The sequence below is a fragment of the Homalodisca vitripennis genome, chromosome 8 (assembly GCF_021130785.1).
Source record: "Homalodisca vitripennis isolate AUS2020 chromosome 8, UT_GWSS_2.1, whole genome shotgun sequence".
Classification (NCBI taxonomy): domain Eukaryota; kingdom Metazoa; phylum Arthropoda; class Insecta; order Hemiptera; family Cicadellidae; genus Homalodisca; species Homalodisca vitripennis.
Genome location: NC_060214.1, coordinates 47,608,822 through 47,634,513, shown reverse-complemented (window position 1 = coordinate 47,634,513; position 25,692 = coordinate 47,608,822). Strand labels below are relative to the sequence as shown.

Sequence of the window (25,692 nt, the reverse complement as noted above, 5' to 3'; positions counted from 1 at the left end):
TGTTTAAATTAAATATAATTAACATATATTGAAATTAACATTTTCAGAAGTTCGGTTGAAATACTGCATCATGGAGTTAATATTGTGCTTTAAAATATTGTAAAACCATGCAATATAATTATGCAATTTGGCACGAGGCTGAAACAATAATTTAGCATTTACCCAAAGCAATTTTAATCTGGCGTAATATTTATTCATTGTAAATAATATTTTTTTAGGAAATTGCGAAAAGATTTTAGTTCATTCGAGTTAGGCAAAAATATTTAATAGTCATTTAACAGTTAAAAATGAATTAGGATTTCGTTATATCCAAAACTTGACCAACATTTTTATACGAATGCTTCATTTCATTTCAAAACAGTACCAACCTGTTGTTATACTTATCACAAAATTAAACTGTTGCTTTCTATAATTATTCAAGTGTTTAGTTAGTCAGTAAATATATTACAATGAAGTATATATATATATATACATAAAGCTAATTTGTATATTTCTACATTGTATTTGAGCTAGAATCGGTACTGATTTATGAAAGTCACAACACATAATTGGTACTACTTTTGTTCGTATATCTACTACTATGTATTTTGTATTTGTTCTAACAAAAATCAATAGCATGTCTGCCTCTCTTAGGATTTTTTATTCGATATCTCAAATAAATGATTCATTAAGGTGAAGCAATCGATTTTGCGTTTGGAGAATATGTTTCGTACCGTACATTAACTGATAGCTCTTTTAATATAACTTTTCTGCATACAGAAATTGAACAGCACGTGACCATAATTTCTTACAAAAATATTACGTTTCTGAGTAAGATTAGTCAGATTATGACTGTAACATATAACGATTCAAATTTCAAAAATTCTATTTTATCCTAATAATCAAAGAAAGAACCATTTTTTATATTTCAGAACAAAATGTGATTGACTTTACGCTGTGTTCTCTATTAATGTGCCATTAAAACAAACTGAATTAAGTATAGAGAATGTTTCATTGGTTTAGATTTTACCCTTAAAATTGCATAATAATGATATTATGTTGTGTAATAACGCTGTTTCTAGCAGAAGGTGATCACGATCCTCGATATTGAAACGTTAAGAACTTACAATCTTGTTACACGACAGAATCTGTCACTAACTTTGGTTTACAAACAAAGTCCAATAACAGTTAAAGCGTTGTCTCGTAAGAGAATTGATATTGAATATGAGTCCGATAGTTTTATAATGGACTATGTCTCTTATCATTTATTCATAACAAATTAAGGTATTTAACAAAATTTGAGTTTTCTTTACACTTTTTAATGACTTCATGTTTGTGAAATTGTATATTTAGTATTGATATTTTTCTTAGGACTTTCTTGTCTCTTCTCACTAAAGAGTTAATTTTCATAAAATGTACGTAAATATTTAAAGGTTCATTAAAGTCCACTATAAAATAAATAATTAATACAATGATTTTGTATATTAATCTACTATCCAATGAGAAACCATGCTAAATAATATCATGACACTTCATATCAAGTTCAATAATAACATAATAAGTCTTAAATTTAAATTAAGACATCATTGCTCTATATTAAAATACATAATTACTTTTTTTAACTAACTTTTTAGGATTATCTTTTCTTAGTAGTTTTTGTCCAGGTTTTTTACAGTGAGAAATGCAAACTGGTCATCACTTCGTGAAAATCAACTTATTTTTAGTATTCTGAACACAATTTTATAAATAAAAACATTTTACAATACAATTCAGCTCTAATATTAAACTTTTGTAACCACGATGCAAGAGAAAATTTTGATGTTGCCACACAATGTCGAAAAGACGAGAGCGGGTGATGTTTGTTCCCTAGATTAAATAGACGTTTGAGAGGTAGACAGAGATACCTCACGTCACATGTTTGTTATGAATCACTTCAAACCAGAAATCATGAATATTCGTGGAAAGTGTGTTGGTTGATGGTATTGGATGATGTTTAGCGTGAAGAACAGCCGAAAGGCAATAGCACTGTATGAAACACATAAACATGCTCTTGATATATCAGGGGCGAAAGAGTTTAAAGTTAAAGGCGGGGGGGACCTAGGCGCTGATATTATTTCGTATAATGGGCACATACAATGTTATAAAATAGCTGAATGATATTTTTATGTCTGTAGTACTAATAATAAAAAATGTGTAATTTACATTGTAAATTTAAGTAGTTGTTAGATTGTAGAGTAATAATAAGATAAAAAACTAATAAAGTATGCACCCATTCAAGGTTCACACAGAAAAGAAGCGAATTTTAAAACGATAGTTCGTTTAAAGCTACAGAAGGGAATAATGGGTACTAATACAAATAGATTGTAAGAACCTAATTCATTAGAAAGTTTCTGGAACGTAATTTGCTTAAGTAGATGAAATAAGTTCCTTGCCGTGCTAGATATTTTAAAAGCTTTCTCAAACTATAAACCATTAATGGGGTGGAAGTTACTAGTTGAAATTAGAAATAATAATTTAAAGTTCTTTGTTAATATTCCACAAAGCTTCACTCTTAAGAGTTCATTAGTTTTACTTGAATGAATCGACGTTTTAAGGGTTACGTGGGATTTTAGTTGTGAAAACGCTGGCAATCACTTAATGACTTGTAAATGGTTACCACTGACCTTTTATCGAACACAAAATTTAAGTAAATTTCATATAACAAAGAATTAATAATTATTATATTAATATAAAAAATTAAATTAAATATTAAAAACATTATATTTAATTTCATATAAAAGTATTCAAATCAAGTGAGTTACAAAATGGTATAAGTCTAGAGGTTGAGCGGACTGCAACACAAGGCTTAACTGGAAACCTTGCGAACTTTGCATATAATCAAGCTCTTCACTGATTACATATTAGCAAATAAAAATAATAACAGATACCATGAAAACAATTCAAGCAAGAGTTGCAAATTATTATGAGGACTGTCTTTAGACCTAACTATTCATTATCGATCCTTGGTCTTGTGGTCCTTGTCGGTCCTTGTGAGGATGGGCAGTTTCTAACATCAATCCTGATGATGGGTTCCAACTTCTTCTTGAGACTCTTTTCACGACCTGTGAATTTCAAACAATGTGTCAGTCTTATCGAGCAAAAGTGGTATAGGCCATCAGTCAATCGCGAAATCTGAACACTGGCTAGACGCATTGCAAATGTACCTAATGTTAAATAGGCAATCAGTAAATTAAGGCTAATTTAAATTACCACAAACGGATGTAACATTCCTTCTTCAGAATAAACCCAGAATATCTCCTTGTCCTATTATGTGAATTTATTAAAGTGGTTTTTATTTCGAAGAGGGGTCTTGCTGAGTACTTTATTAAAAAAACATTTCTCTACAATCGGACTATCATAGTGCCTCTTGAAGACTTTAGAAAGGCTTTTAGAGATATATTTCAGGAAAGGAGTCTTTTTTGGATCTTCTCTTCATCGAAACCAACATAAAAATTATCCTGGCAAGTTCCGTGACAGGATCTTATTTATAACATGATATTAACAACATACCGAATATCTTTGCCAGACAATGTTTAAAATAAATGTAAGGGAAACTTTTTTACATTTTAAATTTATGATTGCAAATTAGTATAATTCTTCCCTATACCAAGAGGTACCTTTGCACGATGTTTAAAAGCTTTAAGAACTTTCAATCAAGAATTATAACATAGACGGACAGGCAGACAACGAGAAAGTTTTAAATAGGACCTGTTAGGAAAAGTGATTACTGTAAAACTACATTAATACTTAAATACCCACAGTTTATATTTGTACATTAGATATCTTTTCAAATTGTGCTAATTCCTGTTATGCCTGTTTATATATGATTAATTTCAGCATAATGATTAAATATATTTCGTCCACTTTGCAGTATACACAGGCTCCAATGCGGTAATTGTGTCGGTTAAGGGGGTGAGGTTGATAGGCAAGAGTGACATTCATCTCCTACTTGTGCAATAAAAGACTTCATCATCTTGTTTAATAATACAGAACCTCCTGTGTAGTGACATGGCTTACTTTGTATCAGCCCTTTCATCTTTATTATTAACCTCGCAATATTAAACAAAATATTAGATATGCTTTAAGTATATATATACTTTAAATCTATATTATATAAAAATAATCTTACTTTGTATTTGTGTGTATTACTGTATCACGTGATAATTACTGGAACGATTGAACTTACATGTTACATAGATATTCTTAGCATCCCTGATTAACTTATAGGTATATACGTATTTCACCGGTCTACGTCCCATTGGTCTTTAAAACTCCCTTAAAACTTCATTATTCACTATTAGTTTATGGACTTGACATAATCTGCAGATAGTAAATGTGTTTTTAATCACCTTTCAAAGTCAATGATAGTAATTATAATAATTTATGTATACTTAAAATGTGGTTGTAAGTCTTTGTTTATATTCATATGTAAAAGTCAGTTTCATTTTACAAATCTCATGTTACGTGTCGAAGTTTTTCTTGATCTGGGCTTGCTTTATTGGGAGTGTATTTAAATTCGTTTAAATGCCATAATTTATTATGTCATAAGTGTGTTAATTGAAAAGCTAAGGGCTTGGACTTAGTATTTCTCTCCACAAGGCCTAAAATAGATATATTATTACTAGAAATATTAGAGGTGATTTATCAAAAAATTTTAGACATTCTTATAAAATAGGATTACTCTCCGACTTCAGGACCCCCACTGAAATATGAAACGAATGAAGAGATTGGAATTGCAAGAGATCTGATAGTCAATAATAATTGCTAGTTCATGAAAATTACACAGAAAAAACGATGTTGTTTTCAATTTATATTTCCCATACATGATATAAGGGAATACTTAGTGTATAAGGAAATAAAAATAGCATATTTTTTCTAATGACAAATTCACAACACACTTGCGTGTGTTTGTAGGTATGTATATTCAAGTTTAATCACTCAACAATAACAACTCAATTATTCAGTAATTAAATTTAACATATTAACAATAGCGCACTGGCCGTTTTTCTTTGAAAATTAATTATTTTAAGGAACTGGATAAGGCAATACAGTTCAAATTAAGATATTGAGGCTAAAGTAGGGATGTATTACACAACAATAAACACAATGACCTTTTATCAACAATATTCAAAACTTTCTGTGCACTCCTCATTCAGAAACACAACCGCGCTGTAAACTGTGAGACAGAAATAATGTTACACGTAATGTAAAGATTTTTTTAATTAGATATATTCCAATTAACAAAGACTTACTAAGAACTCAACTTAATCAGATTTGGATTTGTTTGTATTCAAAATCTACTACTTAGGTAAACTACCGACATGAGAATTCATGACTGTGGAAAATGTGGTATTTAAACTATGCGATATTTATAGAAGGCATATTTGTAACTAATGAGGGATAAACCCTCGTTAGAATACTGTCATTATTAACACTGTATTGAATAAGGTAATGTTTATTTTGATTTAGTAGATTTTACAGATCAACTCATTCCAACTTACTTTCTAATATTCATAGTACGCTTGGCGAAAAAAGTATAACTAACCAATATTCCAACGATATTTTCGTACCCAGTCTTTTATTTCATGTACCAACTACATACTAATTGTTGGTATATAGAATGAAAAAATACGTATTTAAAAAGAAAAATGCATCAAACAGAATTACTCTCTACACGGGTCCGAGGCAAGTAGTCGGGTACAATTAAAAATAGCCCATGTGTGGAAATAAACGTCGATTTCAGGGGTCATACATCATTTGATGGGCGTTACAGAATTCCAGCACACAGCGCCTGCGGTGAAGGTATAGGTATAAGTGCCTGCGTGTGTTCCAATAATGGCTTTCTAATAATGTCTGTGAGATAATGTCTCCCAGATCGTATATGCCCTTGACATATATACGACCTGTTATGCCCTGTCATATATATATATATTATATATATATATATATATATTATATATATATATATATATATATATATATATATATATATATATATATATATATATCCTAATGAAAGTATCTTATCCACACTCCCTCCGTTGTAAACATAAAGAGAGTTCCACACCTTGGTTACAGTACACGAAAATATAATACAATTACCTTTGTACTACTTTTGTAGTTTGTACTTCTATGACTAGAATACAACGAATGTTATGTTCAGTCCAGTTTCCCGTCATGTATAACATTAAGAAAGAAAGTATTCTTTAATAATTATCTGAGGACATTATTCTGTATGTAAAGAGTAAAAGGAAAATATTTTACAAATATATTAAAACGTATACTCATTAACGAGTGGGTAATATTTCAAATAAGTAGGTAAAGGCATCAAAAATGATGACAAATCCACAGAAACATGTTTTATGGTTATGTTTATCCGTGTGGATTTTTAAATTTGGAGTTTTGCTAATATTATTAATTTATTTTATACATTCTAATTTTTTAAAGTGTTTAACTGTTTGAAATTAGATATTTGACGTAGGTATTTTTTATAAATTAAAATAGGGATGCTGTATCTACTTTTAAATATTGTATTTTCTAAACTATGCAATTTCTATTTTTCATATTAAACCTTTTTTTTTATATTAAATTGTCATATATTATAATACTTAAAAATGTATTATTAAAAACCTTCAGTTCAAAGAAATTTGTAATTAATAGTATGTTATATATGTTGCAGTAAAAAACGTTCGCCATTTACAAAATGTTTAAAGCCTGATATTGTTAAAGATTATCAGTTAAATAAAGATTACGTGTGACTAATAAAAGGTAATCAATACTTTAGAAATTAATGCAGAAAAAAAATAGAAAAATATAATAATTTATATAATACCTGTACAGAGAGACTTAAAAAATCGCAATTTTAGACATGTTACATTTAATTTCTTGTTTATTTCACGCCCTATAAATACGTGTCATTCATTAAGAAACATTCTGTACCACACCACACATTAGTGTTTACATAGTGATTTTGGGGAATCGTAAAATTACTAGTTGAGTGTTAGTAAAGGCTATAACTTGAATAGTGAAAAATTATTTCTATTTGTCTGTCTGACAATCTGTTTTTACGATATACAAAAAATGAACATACTTAAAGACTTTCAAATTGAGGTACATGTCAATCAATAGGTCTTTGCTAAATTTTAATGAAAATTTTTGCATTGATTACAGTGGTAACTATGATTGTCACTAGAAAATCTCCAATTTAATTGCGGTACAAGCATATAACTTTTTAAACGATATATATTTACACTTATACTTATAAACTTGAATATTTGAATACAGCTGCAGCGAAGACCGTTACACATAAAGTCTTGTATTAAAGAAAGAAAAATAATAAATATTACTCAGTAAAACAACCATATTGTTCATCCCAAGCTTCTAACTGAAAACCCCGATTATATTAATAATCCCAAGCTTTTTACCAACTATAACAATCATATTATTATACCGAGCTTCTTCTCCCAATAAACTAAAGTCATGTTCTTTATTTGAAGCTTTTTATCAAGTTACCAAATCTATGTTATTTATCCAGACCGTCTTATGATATAAACAAAAACCATTTAGGTATTCAATATGCTGCATCAATAAATGTTCTAGTTTTCCTCATGCCATCCTTACAGCATTATATTATACATAATCTATATTTCTCTAGAAATCAAAGTCTCCCCAAGTCACACTGTAATATTGGGAATATGTATTAGGTTTACCAAGAACCTTACATCGTCAGTTTTTACAAGCAATGAGAATAAACCGTTTTAACTGATTGCTGTTACAGTGATAAAGATTGTGCTGTGTCACGAGTCTAGTGGAAGTATTGTAAGTATATCTGCGAGTTAATTTGCAACTTTTTCCTGCAAGACTTACAGTTTATAAACCGAAGAACATTTTGCATTGTATAAGCATACACCATGGCTTTCTATAAATATATGGAGGAATTTTTCCATAGAAAGAAATCGATCATCAACCATGTTAGTTTTGATTGATGTAGAAATGGGAAGGGCTCAGAAGGATTAAAAGTTTGAAATGATACGTTTTCAGATTATATTAATTTGTGTTAGTCGTAAAACCTATTGAATATACAGTACACGTTTTTGAGATTTTATGGAAATTAAAGGAAACAAGTAATATTTAAATACAAAAAGATATTTTCGTATTATACTTATTGAAATGAAAATAAAAATTTAAAAAATTGGAACAGCGTTTTTACACTATTATCCCTTTTTGCATGAGAGGGAGATATGTTCCTACGAATCCCAGTCACTTTATCAGTCCAGTGGTTCACACTTAGTGTTGATATTTCCTACCCATAATAATTACGATACTTGCTCAAACCGTGTTCAATAATTGTATTGTGCCGTAGAAGTTATTGGTAAAAACAAATTTAAATACGTCATCTTTATTATTATCTCAGGTAAAATGCCAGGCAATAATATTTGTCAGTCAGTTTTAATCACAGTGCCATGTACGAATACTTGAGTTCTATACGCTCTGGATGACAGACGAGAAGGCAGTTTCTTTGAAGAGTTGAGTCTTAATTACAGTTCTTGACAAAACCTCTTTGATTGCCGTCGAGAAGTTCTGTGTCACAGTTAGAATTTCATGCCAAGTTCAGAATATCATTTCTATCATGCCTTTAATACAAATGTAACAGTAGTAACTCAATTGTATATCATAACATAATGCTACAAAATTGTATAACTGTTAGGTAGGAGAATAGATATACTCCGACATAGCCTGATAGAATTTTCACCGAGTAGCAATAAAGAGGAAATTAAGTTAATATACGATGATTGAGGTGTACCTCACGTTCCAGAATGGTGAAAACTATTTCTTATAACCATTTAACAGCCATTTCCCTCAGAGAACAGTTTTGTTAAATTTAGCACTCTATATTTTAGAATTACATGTTATAGTTGTACTAATTACGTTTTATGCATTCGTAATTTATTTACCATAATCAGATATTTAAATTACTTTACTGTTTATGGTCAATTACTCTTAAGCGACAAAAAGTAGCATTTATTTAATTTTTGTTTATATTTAACTTTTTATACGGTTGCTAAAACCATGTTTAAGTTAAAAATCTTTTTAAATTACTACAGAGCATTTTACAATATAATTTAAAAAATACATAATTTAAATTAAAACTTTAAGCTTTATATGAAGTTTGGATTCACAATATAATGTATGCATAGTCTGTAAGGAGGCGGTAATGCTTTCAATTTTTCCGGCATTTAAGGAGGCTAGAAGTTGTTTCTTGACTCGCCTACAGCAGCTTCAAATAATTTGCTTTTTATAAATTTCGAAACACCCATTTCTAACTACCATGATCAAGATATCTAAAATGTAGAAATTATCATGTATGTATATTATTTTCAACGGATATCTATAACAATTTTTATGTTATTCAATACATATTAATAACACATTATATATAATACTTGCTGAATGTCTAAAAGTAAAGGACTGGCTGATGTATAACACAGAGTTACGACCCAGCACTCTTAGACTCTAGTCTGTAATCCTGGTTTTATCCACAACAGTAAAATAATCAAATAGAAGCCCTGTCTGTTTCAAAAATAAAAAATAAATATTTATTATTTGACAGTTTAACTTAACTGCTTTACCAGGATTTTTTTCCAAACAAAGGTGTTACTTGGATTGGTGGTTGATTTATTGGGTATACAACAGTTGTATACACTCTCACTGGAATGACTGAGACTTTCCAAAATTGGGTACTGACTCGAACTTGTAGATTTTAACTGAATTTGATGTAATTACTAGTCAAGTTTACTTCAGAGTCATATAGCGTTAATGTTTTGATCCAGTAACGTATGCATTTTTCAATTTCTGGGAAATTAAACATTATTTGTAATAACGAATCTAAGTCAATTAGAGACACCTTACCAAAATAAATATACTTTGCAATCAATATTAAAATCAGGTTATAAAGAACCAAAATAAAGAATAGAGTCTGATCAATGTAAAAAAATCTCAAAAAAGTCTTGGAATTAAAAATCCTTGAATTATTTATTTAATTTTCAATAGTAACCTCTCTCCCACAAATGGGAATAGTTAAAGCTAGCATTTGAAATCTGCTAAGGCAAAGTACTGTTTCAATCCACTTAAATAAATTACCTTTCTCAAAACTTTCTTCCGTTAAGCTCCTAGTAATGGTGCGGGAACATTCCAAACAATTACCTATAAAAACAAATCTCCTTTTAACTTATTCAACATTATTTTCCGAGAGTAAAACATTTGAATGTGTAAATAGGTTACTCCTTTACTCATTTTAATCGATATAAATGTAAATTGTACAGTAACACATGTGTAACATTTATTATCAAAACTTATTAGAAATTTTACGTTACGCATATGTTTGTAATTATGAGCAACAGCTATTCTTGGAAATAAAACCAAAAAGAAAACACAAAAGGGGTTTAAATTTAGTAAAGGAAATATTTGAATTGCAATGCTGCTGAATTCGTATATATCTTATAACAATGTGGTCTACAGCTTGTGGTAAACCAGAGCAATTAACCTTCTATTATCAAAGCCTCAACATTACCATCAGCACTTCAGCAGCATTAATCGTACGTGCTGACTGCCGATCTCTGCGTTCTAACTTAAGTCGTGTTCTCCCATAAATTACCACCCTGAGACATTCTGAGTCTGTCATTTGCTTATTATTAGTGTTTTTAAATAGATTTAGGGCGTTTACTTACTTTTTTCTCTATGATTTTTATAAATTTACTATAACGATTACTACTTTACAATTTGTGTCTGTTCAGAATGACATATTATATTACTATAGCTAGATAAATTTGATTCTGTTAAACTTTCGCTAAAAAAATTAGGATACTCGGTAACAAAGTTTAACTGTCTTCAGCAACAGAGATTGTGACCTCCCATATGAATACATTTGATACTTATTTACAAGGTGTCCTTCCCTTATATTATTTAATAAAGGGATTGTCCTTCCCCACTCGCTAAAATTCTACTTACTGGAAAACTTCTACACTAGTGTAACCAGTGTACATAGAAATTGTTAAGTTGTACCCAACTACTTGCCTCGGACTGTTTTATACAATTATTTTGCATTCGTTTTTGCATGTTCTTGTATTACATAACATTTCTTTCTCAAAGTACCAATATTTAATCTTATTTCGTAGTTTGACTATAATAGATTGTTTAGCAACGTTACGTGCAAAAAAAAACTCTAAGCTAATAACTACATCCATTAATGCTTACAAGCATCACGCACATGCACAATTTTTCAAGTAGGTACTCAAATGCGAAATTTGGATCGTTTTGGCAAATAACAAATTAGTTTATCCAAGTGACTATTCATCAGCTGAGCAAAAGTCATTCACCACCAGATGGCGCTTTAGTCGAGCTCGAATATGATTCGGATCTCTTTTTTGATGCATTCAGGGAATTTATTAATCGACTTTACATCAACTTGAGACAGTAAATATGTATATCCAGCCGTCCTGTGTTGTTATACCTACAAGTTGTCACTGCTTCTTGTGCTATACCGTTGAATGTCTTGGCTTTGAACAAAAGTTCACTTCGACCTGCGTTTCATAGGCTCTATAACATAATTTATATTTTAATATCTTATTTAAAATATAATATATACTATATAATAAATATAAATGTAAAAAAATCATTTTTTATATTTTCTTTTTTATTACTAATTGACATTTTTGAAAAGCAGATTGTGAGAGTGCAATTCTACACTCCCATCACTTTTCAAATTTATCCAAAGTATGTAAGCATTTGAAATTGATATTCTTATGGTAGCAAGTTTTTGCCGGTCGAACCTGTTACAACATTTAAAACATAAACCTTTCAAACCTTCTTTCGGAGATTGGCTGCAATGTTTTGAAATCATATAGTATTATTTCCCGCGTTCGTAAATATTTGATCGTATAAATACGCAGCTAATACAAGGTTTATTAATGTTAATTATAGTAACTCTATGTTTCACTCTATGTTTCAATAATTGCACTGAAAACATGTACTGTAAATCTTGGCTGACGCAGTACTCAAAAGAAATAACCTCTTTGAGTAAAAAATAAAAAATAAGCATCTTTACATCTAAGAGAGAAAAAGTTTACTCTAAATTAGTAGTAAGAAAGTGGTAAGCATGTTTAGTGTGTTTTGTCTATAAATATTTTACTTTTTATAACTCTACCTTACTCTTTCTTTTACCAATTTCTGGTTAGTTAAACGAGAACATATAACCTTGCATTTATGAATATCTTTCTATTACGAAGAGCTCTTTACTGCTAGCGTAAGGTGGGAATGTAAAGGACTGGCGTACGTTTCAAATGTTTATTTAATCTTTAAGTTCTTAACTACAGGGCTACGCGTTCTAAAGAATATGCTTTATACAAAACTTAGAGCTATGTTTTTGTTATTATTTGATCTGGTAAGCAATATAGTGTGGGTCATAGTCAACGAGTCAAGAGACAATTTGCAATGTATAACCACACACCCTGGTTTTTCTTTAAATCAACAGGTACATTTATTTTAAGAAATACATAAATGTCAGATGCGCTAGTTTTGATGGAGGTCGAAAAGTAAGGGTATAAACGTGGTTAAGGAATGAAATGATGTTCTTCTCAAATAATTTTTCATAGCTTGACAACATAAAATCAAACCATCATACTGTTCAAATAAATGGTTTTAGCTAACTTTATACAGGCGCTTAACCTGGCGTCTTTCAGTCTTGTTATCTAATTGAGTCTTTACAATAAAATATTGCTGATGAGTTATTGAATGTAGAATTAATATAATGCCAGGCTTTTTTGTGTGATTTCCACCACACTGAATATTGAGTAACACTTAACAGAAAGACGCTGCTTATGGAGGAAATATGACATCAACAACGTCTGTAGGATAATGCAGTTGTAATTCTATATGTTGATCTAATTAATCATTTTTATTTCAATTATTGAAATACATAACATAACTTTTATGAGTGTGAAATGGTTAGTGGTAAACATCTACAATCATTGACCTATTAGCAGCGTTTTACCAACTACTATCTACGCTTAATCATTACGTCCTGAATCCATTCAAGCGAAAATAATAAAAGTTTGTTTTGGCAGCTTATTGACAAAAAACTCTCAAGGGAAGCTTCAATTTGTGGAAGTCAGATTATTTCCCTCATCTAGTAACGTCGATGGTTTTTAGTTTAAACAGGTTTTTAAATCTGAAGCTCGGGAATGAACTGATTCCGCCAACTTAAACAAATTATGCTCTTGAAAAACTATAATGCATTAAGTTCTTACAATTGATTCTTTGAAATGGCTACTAAATGGATTACCTAAAGCCTTCTAGGAAAACATGTCTTTAACTTTTAACAAAATGTTCTTAAATGCACTCATTTTATGTCTGCAAACCTTTAACCTGAATGAATACTTTGTCAATACTTTACGTGAAAGCTAGACAGAAAAAAGTAAAAACGGAGAAAAATAAAAATAATTTTGAGTTCTTACATTCATTCTTCAATTACTGTAAAATATATTAAGTTCATAGATATACAATGTAATTACATATTTATATAATTAGTAGTAAAGAAAAGTTTCGAATCTCTTTTATTGTTTTGGAACGAAATACTTATGCTTCTTAATGCCTTTAACTGTTTTGGCATATAGATGTTTTCATCCTCAATATACTGCGGACATTAAACTTACCAATACTTCAATTCTTAGTGTTTTTAACTTCTACCAACTATTCATCAATGTACTTCCTACGTCTAAGTTCTCACCATTTGATCCCTACATCACCTGGACGTTCATAACCCATAGGCCAGACATTCCTTAAGTTCTAGTCAATTGTTTCCTGCCTTAGTATAGTTTGAGTCTGGTTGTTCAATATACTTCGTGCTAGAAATTTCCTCTTGGCTTTTAGATTCCTCCTTTCTGTGGACTTCCTGGTTGTCAGGCCTTACGTACCAGTCAGTGATTTCCTATGTTTGGCCATCACACCGCACAACTAATTATTCTGGAATCTTTCGTTCTCTCTATCCTTGATGTATACATTAGGCAATTCAACCCTTATACTATTGTACTTCTATTTTCATGAATAATTGCTGAGCAATACAGTCATAACGTCACATAAATCTACTTAATGTGATTTTATTTCTTATGTATGATTACATCTAGATATTTAGTATATTTTTTATTTTATTTTTAAATTTCGTTGCCCCATGGAATCTTAACTTTGAGAGGGTTTATTCTGCAGTTGGCTCGTTACTTTTGTCAATGAAATATATTTTTTTTTAACCTAATCTTTTTAAGTGTTATCCTCCCATCCTGATGGGCCGTTGGCTGTGCAAGGAACTTAACATAACATAATAAAAAGAATAACTGTTATTACGTCGATGGTGCTCACATAATTTGAACACATCTAACTCAGAACGGTAGGTTGTTGGCTCTCCCTATTATTTTACCTTTAAAAACATATTTACTGTGCATAATGTTGGCTTGGACTTTTTATGTAAGTATTTTAAAAACAGGAAGATAATATTTTAAACAATTTTGGAAAAAACGTAATCTATTTTAATATATTTTCAAAGTCGGATGAGTGTCATTTGACTGAAGATCCACAGAGAGGATTTAATAATCTCAGGTTTCAATTGATAAATCTCTATGTAGTATGAATTGCATAATGTAGGTGATATTAATGAAGGCTGGTATATATTTTCAATTGTGTCTGCCCTAGAACTTTAAAAATTCCTTTTATTTCTGTTTTTTGTCTACCCACGGGATATCTTGAGGATTAAATGAGCTATAAATTTGGAATTTTGCGTACAATCTCGACGACGACTGTTAAGTGACACGTGGTATGGCATAACTCTTGCCTTAATTAGATTGGAAGAGCTGCAATCGGGAATCGTCAACAAGGATCCTTCCACTTTTTACACATCCTTCTTTTCTTGCATAGTGGTTAAATTATATTGTCACAATTTCATTTGATTTCGATTTTTAGTGAAATATATTTTAGGATTTTTAAATCGTTAATGTCACAAGCAAATACTATTCAATCACTGATGGAGGTACCAACAAAAGAGTAAGAGCTGGTAGATGTAGGACAGCAATGTTTGGAGTCCCTGAATCCCTATATTCCATAAACCCCAAGAGACAATACGATAGAAGATTGTAGAGCGCTGACTGTTACAATTGGCGTATAAGTACTTTGTTTGCTTGTGTCTAGTTATTGTTCAAATACTTCACATAAATATTGTGTTTTATCGTGAGTGCATAAACTAGATTTTGAATCTTGATTTAACAACAAACAATTCAATTGTTTGCTTTTGTCAATATAGCTTGAGTCTTTTTTCATATTTAATTTGAATGTCACGTTTAAACAGTATTAATTAACTTCTTCTATTTGATACATATAAATACATATAAGTTATAGTTTTATATGACTTAAGTTGTAAAAATTAGAGGCGTGTCAAAAATTTGCTTTTCTAGAGATAATAAATAGTATATGCTCATGATCAATATGACTATGATCATATGATCATGAGTAATTACTCACATCTTCATTTTTCTCTTGACCGAAATGGAGGTTTCATATGTCACTCTGCTTCATCCTGAATATGCATAAAACAAATCTTGGAGATTAAACTATGTATCATATACTGAATTTAAAGTTTAGATTTTGATTTTCTATTATATAAAGCATGGAAGCTGAGAGTCAGTTTGACTGAATAAATGCTTAACATATATTTTTATTGAGGTTGGAAGTTTAGTAAAAAATTATTAATTGGTCACCTGATAATAATGTTCGTGGAGGTTCAAATAAATGGGTCTTGAAAGTGGTAAAAGGTTAAAACGATAAATTTTTCCTCTGATTACATTTTTCATAGTTTTACACATAAAAATTGACCGCCATACATTTAAATGACATGATAACACCGTCATAAACCTAGAAAAGAGATTAAAAGTTGTAATTTTCAGTGTCTGCAGTAGTGTTTCGATCAATATAAAAAACTAGCAAAGCTGACGATGGATTTCCATCTTACAAAAAATTAATTTATCGATTTCACGAAAATTGTATTTTAGTGCTTATTTAATTAAAATTGCCTCTCAGCCCCCAGAGTACAAAAGAATTCATAGCAGCTACTTAAGTGCCATTTTGATATTATTTCAGATATACAATAATCAGTTTCTTGTTACTGAAGCTCTGAGCAATCTTCCTTACCACATTAACTAGTAAAGTCATAGCAGAAAACTATAATGTCAGCTTACATCACTTTACGACGTAGTCCCTCGACATCGAATGGACGAGTTAATACCTCTATTTATTTCACTTTTCTCTCCTACGTTTCATTCATTAACCAATCATAAAATACCTTTCTCATAATAATCATATTTTCTTCCAAACATATTTCAGTAGAGATGGTTAGGAATGAAGAAAGCTTTACACCAATATTTGAAATATGATGTGTTTACTTCTATTGATAACAAATTCCTTATTTATAATACAGATTTTATTTTACCTACCGCTGAAACCGAACACGGAAGATGAAACCGATGTGAAAATTATACCTATCAACTTATTTATAATTAAAGTTTCTAAACTTAAATTACAATTTATATTATAGAAGAAAATAAAATTAAGCCTTGTTTATTTATTATAAATAATAATAAATAATTATACATAATATTAAATTATTATATATAATATTAAATTCTGCAATATTCTTGATAGAATTTCTGTTTTATTCATTCAGCGAGAAGCCGGCGACCATAAATTGTGCATAGCTTTCTTCATAAACTGTGTGCCTCTCGTAAAGCATATAGGGATATGAAAGGCAATGTTCCAGTAGCAATAGAGGAGCAATTCAATTTTCTTTGTTGTTGTGAGTTATAAAACAGCGTAGAAAAAAATCAATTTCGTGAAATAATTCATTAAATTAGCACTTTCGTATAAAAAAAATAAATAAAATTCAAAAGACAAGTTAATGTACAACAGTAAAACTGAACCAAAGTCTTATCAAAAAATGCAAACATCATAGTTCATAAAGTTGTTAAACGTACCTACATATGTATGTAATTACAAGGGTAATAACCATCTTATATTCTACCTACAAAACTGATCTCAGAAGAAAAGTAAGAATTCTTCTAATTTCATCTTAAAACGGGTTGCAATATTTCACTGTTTAAAAAGCTTAGTAATTTGAAAATATAATCCTCCACATTACGAGGCAAAAATCGAGCCAGAACTGATGCTTGCCACAAGTTTCATACCAGTTGTAGTTGTAGTGTGGCGCGCCTAAATTAATTCACCTTTTTTATGAATGTGCTTAAATTTGAAAAAATGGTTTTATAAAGTTGTAAACAGGATAATGTCATGATTTTCATCTCCTGAAATGCGACTCTGCAACAACTTCTTCTCTCGAGACCTGCAATAAGCCGAACTCCGCGTTTTTTTTTCAATATGTATTCTTTTCAACAGACACTGACATACTGAGCCGCAATAAAGTAGAACATACTGTCCGCATCTGACTTGTTTGCGTGCGCGGGGTGAGGGGGGCGAGGGTGAGGGAATCCCCTCCACAGACAATACGTCACCGTTGTCCCGGCAACGGCGCTACTAGTCACCTCCGCACATTCGCCCGCGAATACCTTGTAGTAGAGAGGTGATTTCACAAGTGCACCTCAAATTTGTATTATTACGTTTTAATGTATAACATAGTGTAAATTCATTAGATGAAAGGAAGTTTAATTTAATATAGTATATATTTGTGAGTTTTTAGCTTTTTAAAATGGCTTCAGTTCGCAAGAAGGGACAGACAATTCACAGTGAGGCAAGGGATGTTATAAGGCGAGTAATTCAAAAGTGTGATGAAGAATCAAATACGGGTACTCTCCAACATAGACTGAAGCAGAGTAATATCCGGGTAGCTAATTACACGGGTATATCAGTGCGAAGTGTAACATCTATAAGGAAAGAAGGTGTCGAAGCCGGTAATGAAGCCTTAAGTACTCCTGGGAAAAAAGACCATATTCAGAGGAAAACAAATTTCACATCGATGAATTTGACCAGAGAGTGATTCGTGATACCATTAATGATTTTTACATTGTACAAAAGAAAGTACCAACGGTACATAAATTATTAACGGCAATTAAAGAAAAGATTAACTTTCCTTGGGGAGTACACACTTTACGACGCTTACTTCATACCATGGGGTTAAAGTGGAAGAGATGTGGAAAAATCAGGAACGTTTTAATAGAACGGCCTGATATAGTAAACTGGCGTGCTCGTTATTTGCGAGAGATACAAAATTGTAGACACGAGGGTAAAGTTATTGTGTACCTAGACGAGACGTGGGTGGACAACAATTTGACTTTTGGAAAATGTTGGAGTGGTCCTGGTGTTCCTGGCGTCTTGACAAACACGAGTTCATCTAATAGACTAATAGTGGTTAGTGCCGGCACGAAAGATGGATTTCTTCATGACTGCAATTTAATTTTCAAAGCTGGCAGAGCTACCGGTGATTACCATGGTCAAATGAATGGCGTTAATTTTGAACGATGGGTTCACGAAAAACTATTGCCACATCTTCCAAAAAACAGCGTAGTTGTCCTTGATAATGCACCATATCACTGCCCTCAGGACAATAAACCTCCTTCTAAATATGCAGTTAAAAATGACATGGTTGAATGGTTAATTAAAAATAATATAGCTTGTTCCACGACTATGAAAAAATTTGAACTGTACGATTTAATAGTGCAACACAAACCTCCACAAAAGATTTTCCGTGTAGATTCTTTACTAAAGGCACATGGACATTTAGTAATCCTTTTACCACCTTATATGTGCGAGCTAAATCCTATAGAGTTAGCCTGGGCTACCATGAAACGGGAAATTAAAAATCACAATATCAAAGGTGATTTATGTTTAACAAAACTTGAGGAAGTGACAACACATGCTATGAACTCTGTTACCAAAATAGACTATGAAGGTTTTACAAATCACACCCTAAAACTAGAGCAGGACTACTGGATAAAGGATGGATTAATAGAAGACGTCATTGACCACTTCGTTATTGAACTTGGTGGCGTGGACTCCAGTGAAAGTGACAACCCCGATGACGACGACCAGAGTTCTTCTGAATCAGATCTCGCATGTCCACTCGACTAAGGCTAGAAAACAAAACGTATTTTGTGTCATATTTTGAAAAATATACGGACTTTTTATTATAATAAGTATGGTTTCAAGTCCCAACATTTTTCAAGATAATAAGTAAAACAACTTCATGTTGCTATTGTTTGAATAATAATTTATAATTTAATTAACTTTACAGTTTTAGGATCAGAGTAAACAATGTTATAGCTCATGTAAAAAATGTCATTACACCCTAAATATAGAATTACTTAAATACACCAATTTCCTGGCGGTATAATGTGACAAGGCAAATAACTAATAGTTTTAGGCCGGGTAGTAGTGCGGGAGGTGACACCTGGTCGACAGCCTCAGCCAATGGCAGGTGCATTACTTGAGCTCGCAAACAAGTCAGATGCGGACAGTACCTATCATGTGACTTTATCAATATAAGAGTTTTACTAGTTTCATCCTATAGCAAAAAATAAATTGATAACATTTCTTAGATTGAGACTGAAGGACGATTAATGTATGATTGGAAATTGTTCACACCTACTAAAATGTACATTTTAGGAACATATTCATATCTCGTATAAAACATATGAAACTGTATACTTATGTATTTGTTCTGGTGGTTATATTAAAATATAATAATGTACTGTCTTGAAATAAAAAGGTATATATAAAAAAATCTCATATAGATTCTGTAAATTTACAATTCTACATTTAGCTTGCATTATTTCAGGAAAGTACTTGAAACATGTAAATAACTTTACTGGCATTTTAAACTTATAATTGCTCTATTTAGATACTAATATATTTACTATAATATAACATGAAGTTACGGATCCAGAGAATACTCTGTAACGCAAAGCACTTTGTTAAAGAAAAAAGTATTAAAATATTATATTAGGTGTACTAGTTTCTTTTGTATTATGGTATTTCTGTAATCACTATATGAGTATAAAAACTTCTCTATATCAAAAATTCCAAAGCCTTTAACTTTTAATCCTTTTACAGGAAAGTACTTCGAAAACTTTCCTTCGCTTGAAACTCTTTCATTCCTGGTATAACAACGACACTTGTGTGTGTTGCATACAGTATTATGTCCTCCATGTTGTTCTTCACTCACACCATCATCCAATCACATCAAGCACCACACTTTCCACGAATATTCTTGTTTCCTTGCTCTTGTATACGTATACTGCTTTGAAGTGTTTCATCACATGTTCTAACGTGAAGTGATGTTTCTCTGCCTAGCTCACAAAGGTCTATATAAACGAGAAAAGAAACAAAATCTGCTCTCGTCGTTTGGAATTTGGTGGCAAAATCAGCATGTCATCCTACTATTGTCATAATAAAAGTTAATTTTAGAGCTGATTTCTATTGCGAAATGTTTGTAGGAATAGAATTTTGTTCATAATTTCACAAATTATATTATTTTAACGAAGAGGAGAGAAATTTACATCCCTTATTGCAATAACAGTTTCTTTGATATTTAACTTTTGTGGGAGAAATTTCAGCCCTAGAAAAATAAAACCCAATAAAATATTAACAGAAGAAGAATTAAAGTAGCTAATAACAGTTTTTATATACAAAATTGACAATGTTTATACAAATTTATACACTAACTAAAACTAATCATAAAATGCTCTCTTTATTCCGTTCTTTTGCTTGTCTAAAAATGTCTTGAACACATTTTATTAATTAAAAAAAACTACGTTTTGAATAATTTTACAAAAACCAATTTCTTTTGTTGAGAAATGTATTGTACTTTACTGAAAAGAGAATATTGTTTGACAATATTCAGTAATATACGTAAAATACGTACTACAATATATCAAATTCACTTCACGCGTCCAATACAATTTAAAGAACATAAAATGGTAATGCCAATGTCGTGGATGGTGAAGAAAAGTTAATGATTAGCCATAATACTTCCAGATAAGCCCCGGTCGTGTTAGTTCCCTAAGTCTTTGGATTACCTAGGAATTACCTATTCCGTCACTAGATTATCATTTGTCCTGAATTTCTCAAAATTATAAAAAATATATCAAACATATTTTAGGAATTATTCCTATCATTAATGTTAAAAATAGAATATCCAAAAAAACCTGTTTTATATTAAATTAACTATTCTCAATAATAAACTTAAAATAAAAACAACAAAATGAATTAGGTTGCAGAAAAATTTGTACAGTCCCAAAAATTACTTTATATTGTAAGTGAAATGGAGAATTTCAGGAAATTTAATGGTTTTCGTTAAAAGTTTTAACAACACAATATTTTAGAGCATTAATATTTGGTAGCACTCTCAGCCCCACATGAAGCTTCACGCTAACACTTTACCTTTACTGTAGAGTAACATAGACGGCTGGGGCTGAAAGCGTAGTTTTTAAGATATTTACTATTCAAATGTAGATCTATGATAAACACAGGAAAATAGCTTATATTCGTCTGATTTTAAGTGCAAAATAAATACTGCCATTTAATAGTAAAAGAAAAAATCTATATGTATTGTAATATTTATGTTCAAGATTTGAAATCGACATCTCAATCCGTTTGGAATATACATGAATGTATCAGGACTTAATTTACATACTGTACGGCTACATTATTAAAACTGATAGAAACAGGAAATTTAATCTTTTTGTATGAGTTTGTGTCATCTTTTCCTAGATGTCACATCATGAACAACTGCACCCAGGCAGCGTACAGGGAACATTATATTGACCGATCAGGCGATCACGTGACCTCATCTGATGTCAATTTAAATTGGTTCGCCCAATGGGGAGTATCGCCTAAATCCAAGGCTATAATGCTACTCAACCATTATTTTTATATAAAAAAAATACAAAACAAATCATTCAAAATAATAAAAAATATTCTTATTCTAATTAAATAATATAATAATAATTATATATATATATATATATATATTGTTAATTACACACAAAATACTTCTGAATATATTTAGCAAAATGATGTAATGTCTCTTAAGATATTTTATCATATGACATATTCACATGTTTGTTTTTTTTAATAGTTTTTAGTTGTTTTATAAATAATGTAAGCCTACAAACTATCACCACAAAGTAATGTTAGATGTGTAGGGATAATTAGGCTACAAGTTTTTAATACATTTTTCTTTACGCTTTGAATTAAAATCACATGTTAAAACCTCGTGTGAGCAATCTGAGTATACTAACAAATATATTTATCCTGCTATTTTCTCATTGTCACTATAGTTACCTATAATAGCAATGCATAAATATTAGCCACATTCTTCGGAGTACATGGACCCAATCGAACAAAGTGTTTATCGTAAATACAAGTAGCTTTACGCATAATTAAAATATATATGTCAATTCGTTTTCAAGGTATCCTTCAGACTGAAGTGAAAAGTGTGCAGTACCGAGAATGATGGGCTGTGCTAACGCTCAGCTAACAACATATGATGTTTTTATATATTGCATCTTAGACATAGTAAAACATCATCTCTAGTTTAAATTACCTTGAAGATGGCCAGGTTTATAAGAAAGCTAGACGTGCTGATAAAAAGTAAGCCATATAACACTACTCAAGAGGTTCTGTATTATTAAAGCAAGTTGTGATGTCATTCATTGCCCCTGCCAGGGTTGAAAGCAACTCTCGACTATCACCACCCTCCCCCCTACCACCACATCGACACAATTACCACAATGAAGTCTGTCTATACTGGTAAATAGAGCAGGTAAGTTTTAATCAGTATACAGATGAATCAATGACATTATGTAGAAGCTGAGGGAGCAAAACAAATGTGTTTCTATCATTAAATCAGTTTGGCTTAAAAATTAGTTCAGTCTTTATTAGAGTCTTACCCTACCTCTTTCACTGGCTTGTGTGAGGATCCTAACAAACAGAATAAAGAGAAGAGTCAATACAGTAAAAGGACAATGGTACTGACAACAATTGGTGCGGTCACAATCAGGATTTGAACTTGTGCTATTTCTATATCAGATACAAAGCAAACCATCTCAGACCGGTTGCTATTTTAAGTATTGTAAGATGAGTTAGAACAATAGTTCTTATATGCTATTTGTTATATATAGCCCGAAATGTATATTCTGTATTCACCTCTGATTTAACAACATAAGTCATGCAGCACTAAAAGGTATGACACAATGAACTAGAAGAATATAAATAGTACTACTTTACACAGGATATTTAAAAGAAATACGATTAATGGCTCAACCAATGTTTACAGAAACATAAATGTTGTTTTGGTCTTGTAAAATCGTGATTCAAAATCAAGTTTTGCATTCACGAGAAAACATATATCTATAAAGTATTTGAACTGTGGCTAGACAAAACCAAATAAAGTACTTATACGATTGTAACAGTCAGCGCTCTACAACATTTTATTTTGTCTCTTGGGGTTTATAGAATAAAGGGATTCAGGGGATCCAAACATCGCTGTCCTACATCTACCAGCTCTTACTCTTTTGTTTATACCTCCAATAGTATTTGCTTGCGACATTAACGATTTCAAAATTCTAAAACATATGTAAAAATCAAAATCAAATGAAATTGTGATATATAATTTAACCACTATTCAAGAAAAGAAGGATGTGTAAAAAGTTGAAGGATCCTTGTTGACGATTCCCCGATTGCAAGCTCTTCCAATCTAATCAAGGCAAGAGTACGATATACGAGTACCACGTGTCGCGTAACAGTCTTCGTCGAGATTGTACGCAAAATTTCAAATTTATAGCTCATTTAATCCTCAAGATATCCCGTGGGCAGACAAAAATTAGAAATAAAAGAAATGTTTAAAGTTCTAGGGCAGACACAATTGAAAATATATACCAGCCTTCATTAATATCACCTGCATTATGCAATTCATACTACATAGAGATTTATCAATTGAAACCTGAGATCATTAAATCCTCTCTGTGAATCTTCACTCAACTGACACTCAACCGACTTTGAAAATATATTATAATAGATTACATTTTTTCCAACAATTTTTAAAATATTATCTTTCTGTTTTAAAATACTTATATAAAAAGTCCAAGCCAACATAATGCACAGTAAATATGTTTTTAAAGGTAAACTATTAAGGAAAGCCAACAACCTGCGGTCTGAGTAAGATACATCATAAGTAAAGATTATGTGAGTACCATCGACGTTTTCTTTTATTCTCCACTTACAGTAGTTGAGTAGGATTTGATTGTGATTTTTACGAATTCTTAAACCCAAAATGTGTTTCTCTTAGCAATGCAAAATAAATGGAATGGTTATATATATATAGTACGCAAAAATTTCAAATGTATAGCACAGGTCATTCTCGAGATGTCCTGCAGGCAGACGGGCAATCAGACAGTAAAGACATTTTTACAGTTCTCAAAAAGAGACAGAAAAGATTTCATACCAGACTCATTTATATCGCCTAAGGTATATGAAATTCATGCTACGCCTATGCATAAGCAATAAGCACAAAATAGTTAAAGCCTAGATATCAAGATCCATCAACTCACTGATGCTGATCTAAATCGGATAATATATTATAATATCTGACATTTAAATTGAGGACTGTTGTTTCATATTTTATCTTTCTGTTCTTAATATACTTATATTAAAATGGTCTAAAAACAACATAATAAGCGGCGATACTTTTTGTAACATTAACTAATTGGGAATGAGAACAGTCTAGCTTTGTCTATACTTGCCAATAGTCTCTAACTTTTCATCAGATTTCCTGGAGCTGAAAGTTTTACAGTTGGTTTGTGAAAAATTTATGAACTAATTATTACATAATTTATTATTTATACAGGTATACTAAGTTTTCCAAAAAATTAGATAATGAACACTCTATATTTTAAACATGTTTGTACTGTTTGAAAATGTTACTATCTAATCGAACTTTCTGTAAATTGTAAGCACTAGGTTCTGGACAACAAGGTATTGGAATTAAATGTATATTTATAAAAGCTCCAATAAATCGCTTTTCGTTGTAATAATTTGGGTTAAAACTGTAAAGGAAATTCATATTAACCAAACACGATCCGAACTCTATATTTGCAATGTCAGCTATATTTTTAACTGAGACCGTATCTACATTCTACCGCAAAGTGTTGGAGTTTACCTTAATCTGTAGGGAGTAAAACTCAAGGCCATATAAAAAAACAGGGTACATTACAGCAGGCTGTCAATGTGTTACCTAAATAATATGTCATGCATGACATTTAATTTTTTGTGTGAAATAGATTAAAATAAAAATATTTGTATATTACCAAACAGTTGTAGTTGCAGTTGCATTGGTGATTTAAAAATGTTACGTTTACTCCCTAACCTTATACATAATGTCATTGAGTTAATCTGCATAATGATGAGAAATATCTCCTCCACTTTACAGTACAGAAAGACTCAAATTGTGGCAATTGTGTCAGTGGAAGGGGGGGGGGGAGTTGGTTGACAGGCAAGAATTGCTTTCAACCCCTGCAGGCACAATGAAAGTCTTCATCGTCTTGTTTTAATAATACATAACCTCTATAGTAT

The 25,692-nt window shown here is 30.9% G+C and overlaps 1 protein-coding gene across 1 annotated transcript; it reads left to right on the top strand.

The window, feature by feature from the left end:
• Positions 1-18,231: 18,231 nt before the first annotated feature.
• LOC124368147 lies at positions 18,232-19,191 on the top strand. The gene has a single exon (XM_046825423.1). It carries the CDS (start codon positions 18,232-18,234, stop codon positions 19,189-19,191), a length of 960 nt encoding a protein of 319 aa, XP_046681379.1.
• The last annotated feature ends 6,501 nt before the right edge of the window (positions 19,192-25,692 follow it).

What these genes read in the sequence shown, in the direction of transcription:
- LOC124368147 (XM_046825423.1), top strand. Translation starts at nt 18,232, where the DNA reads ATGGGGTTAAAGTGGAAGAGATGTGGAAAAATCAGGAACGTTTTAATA.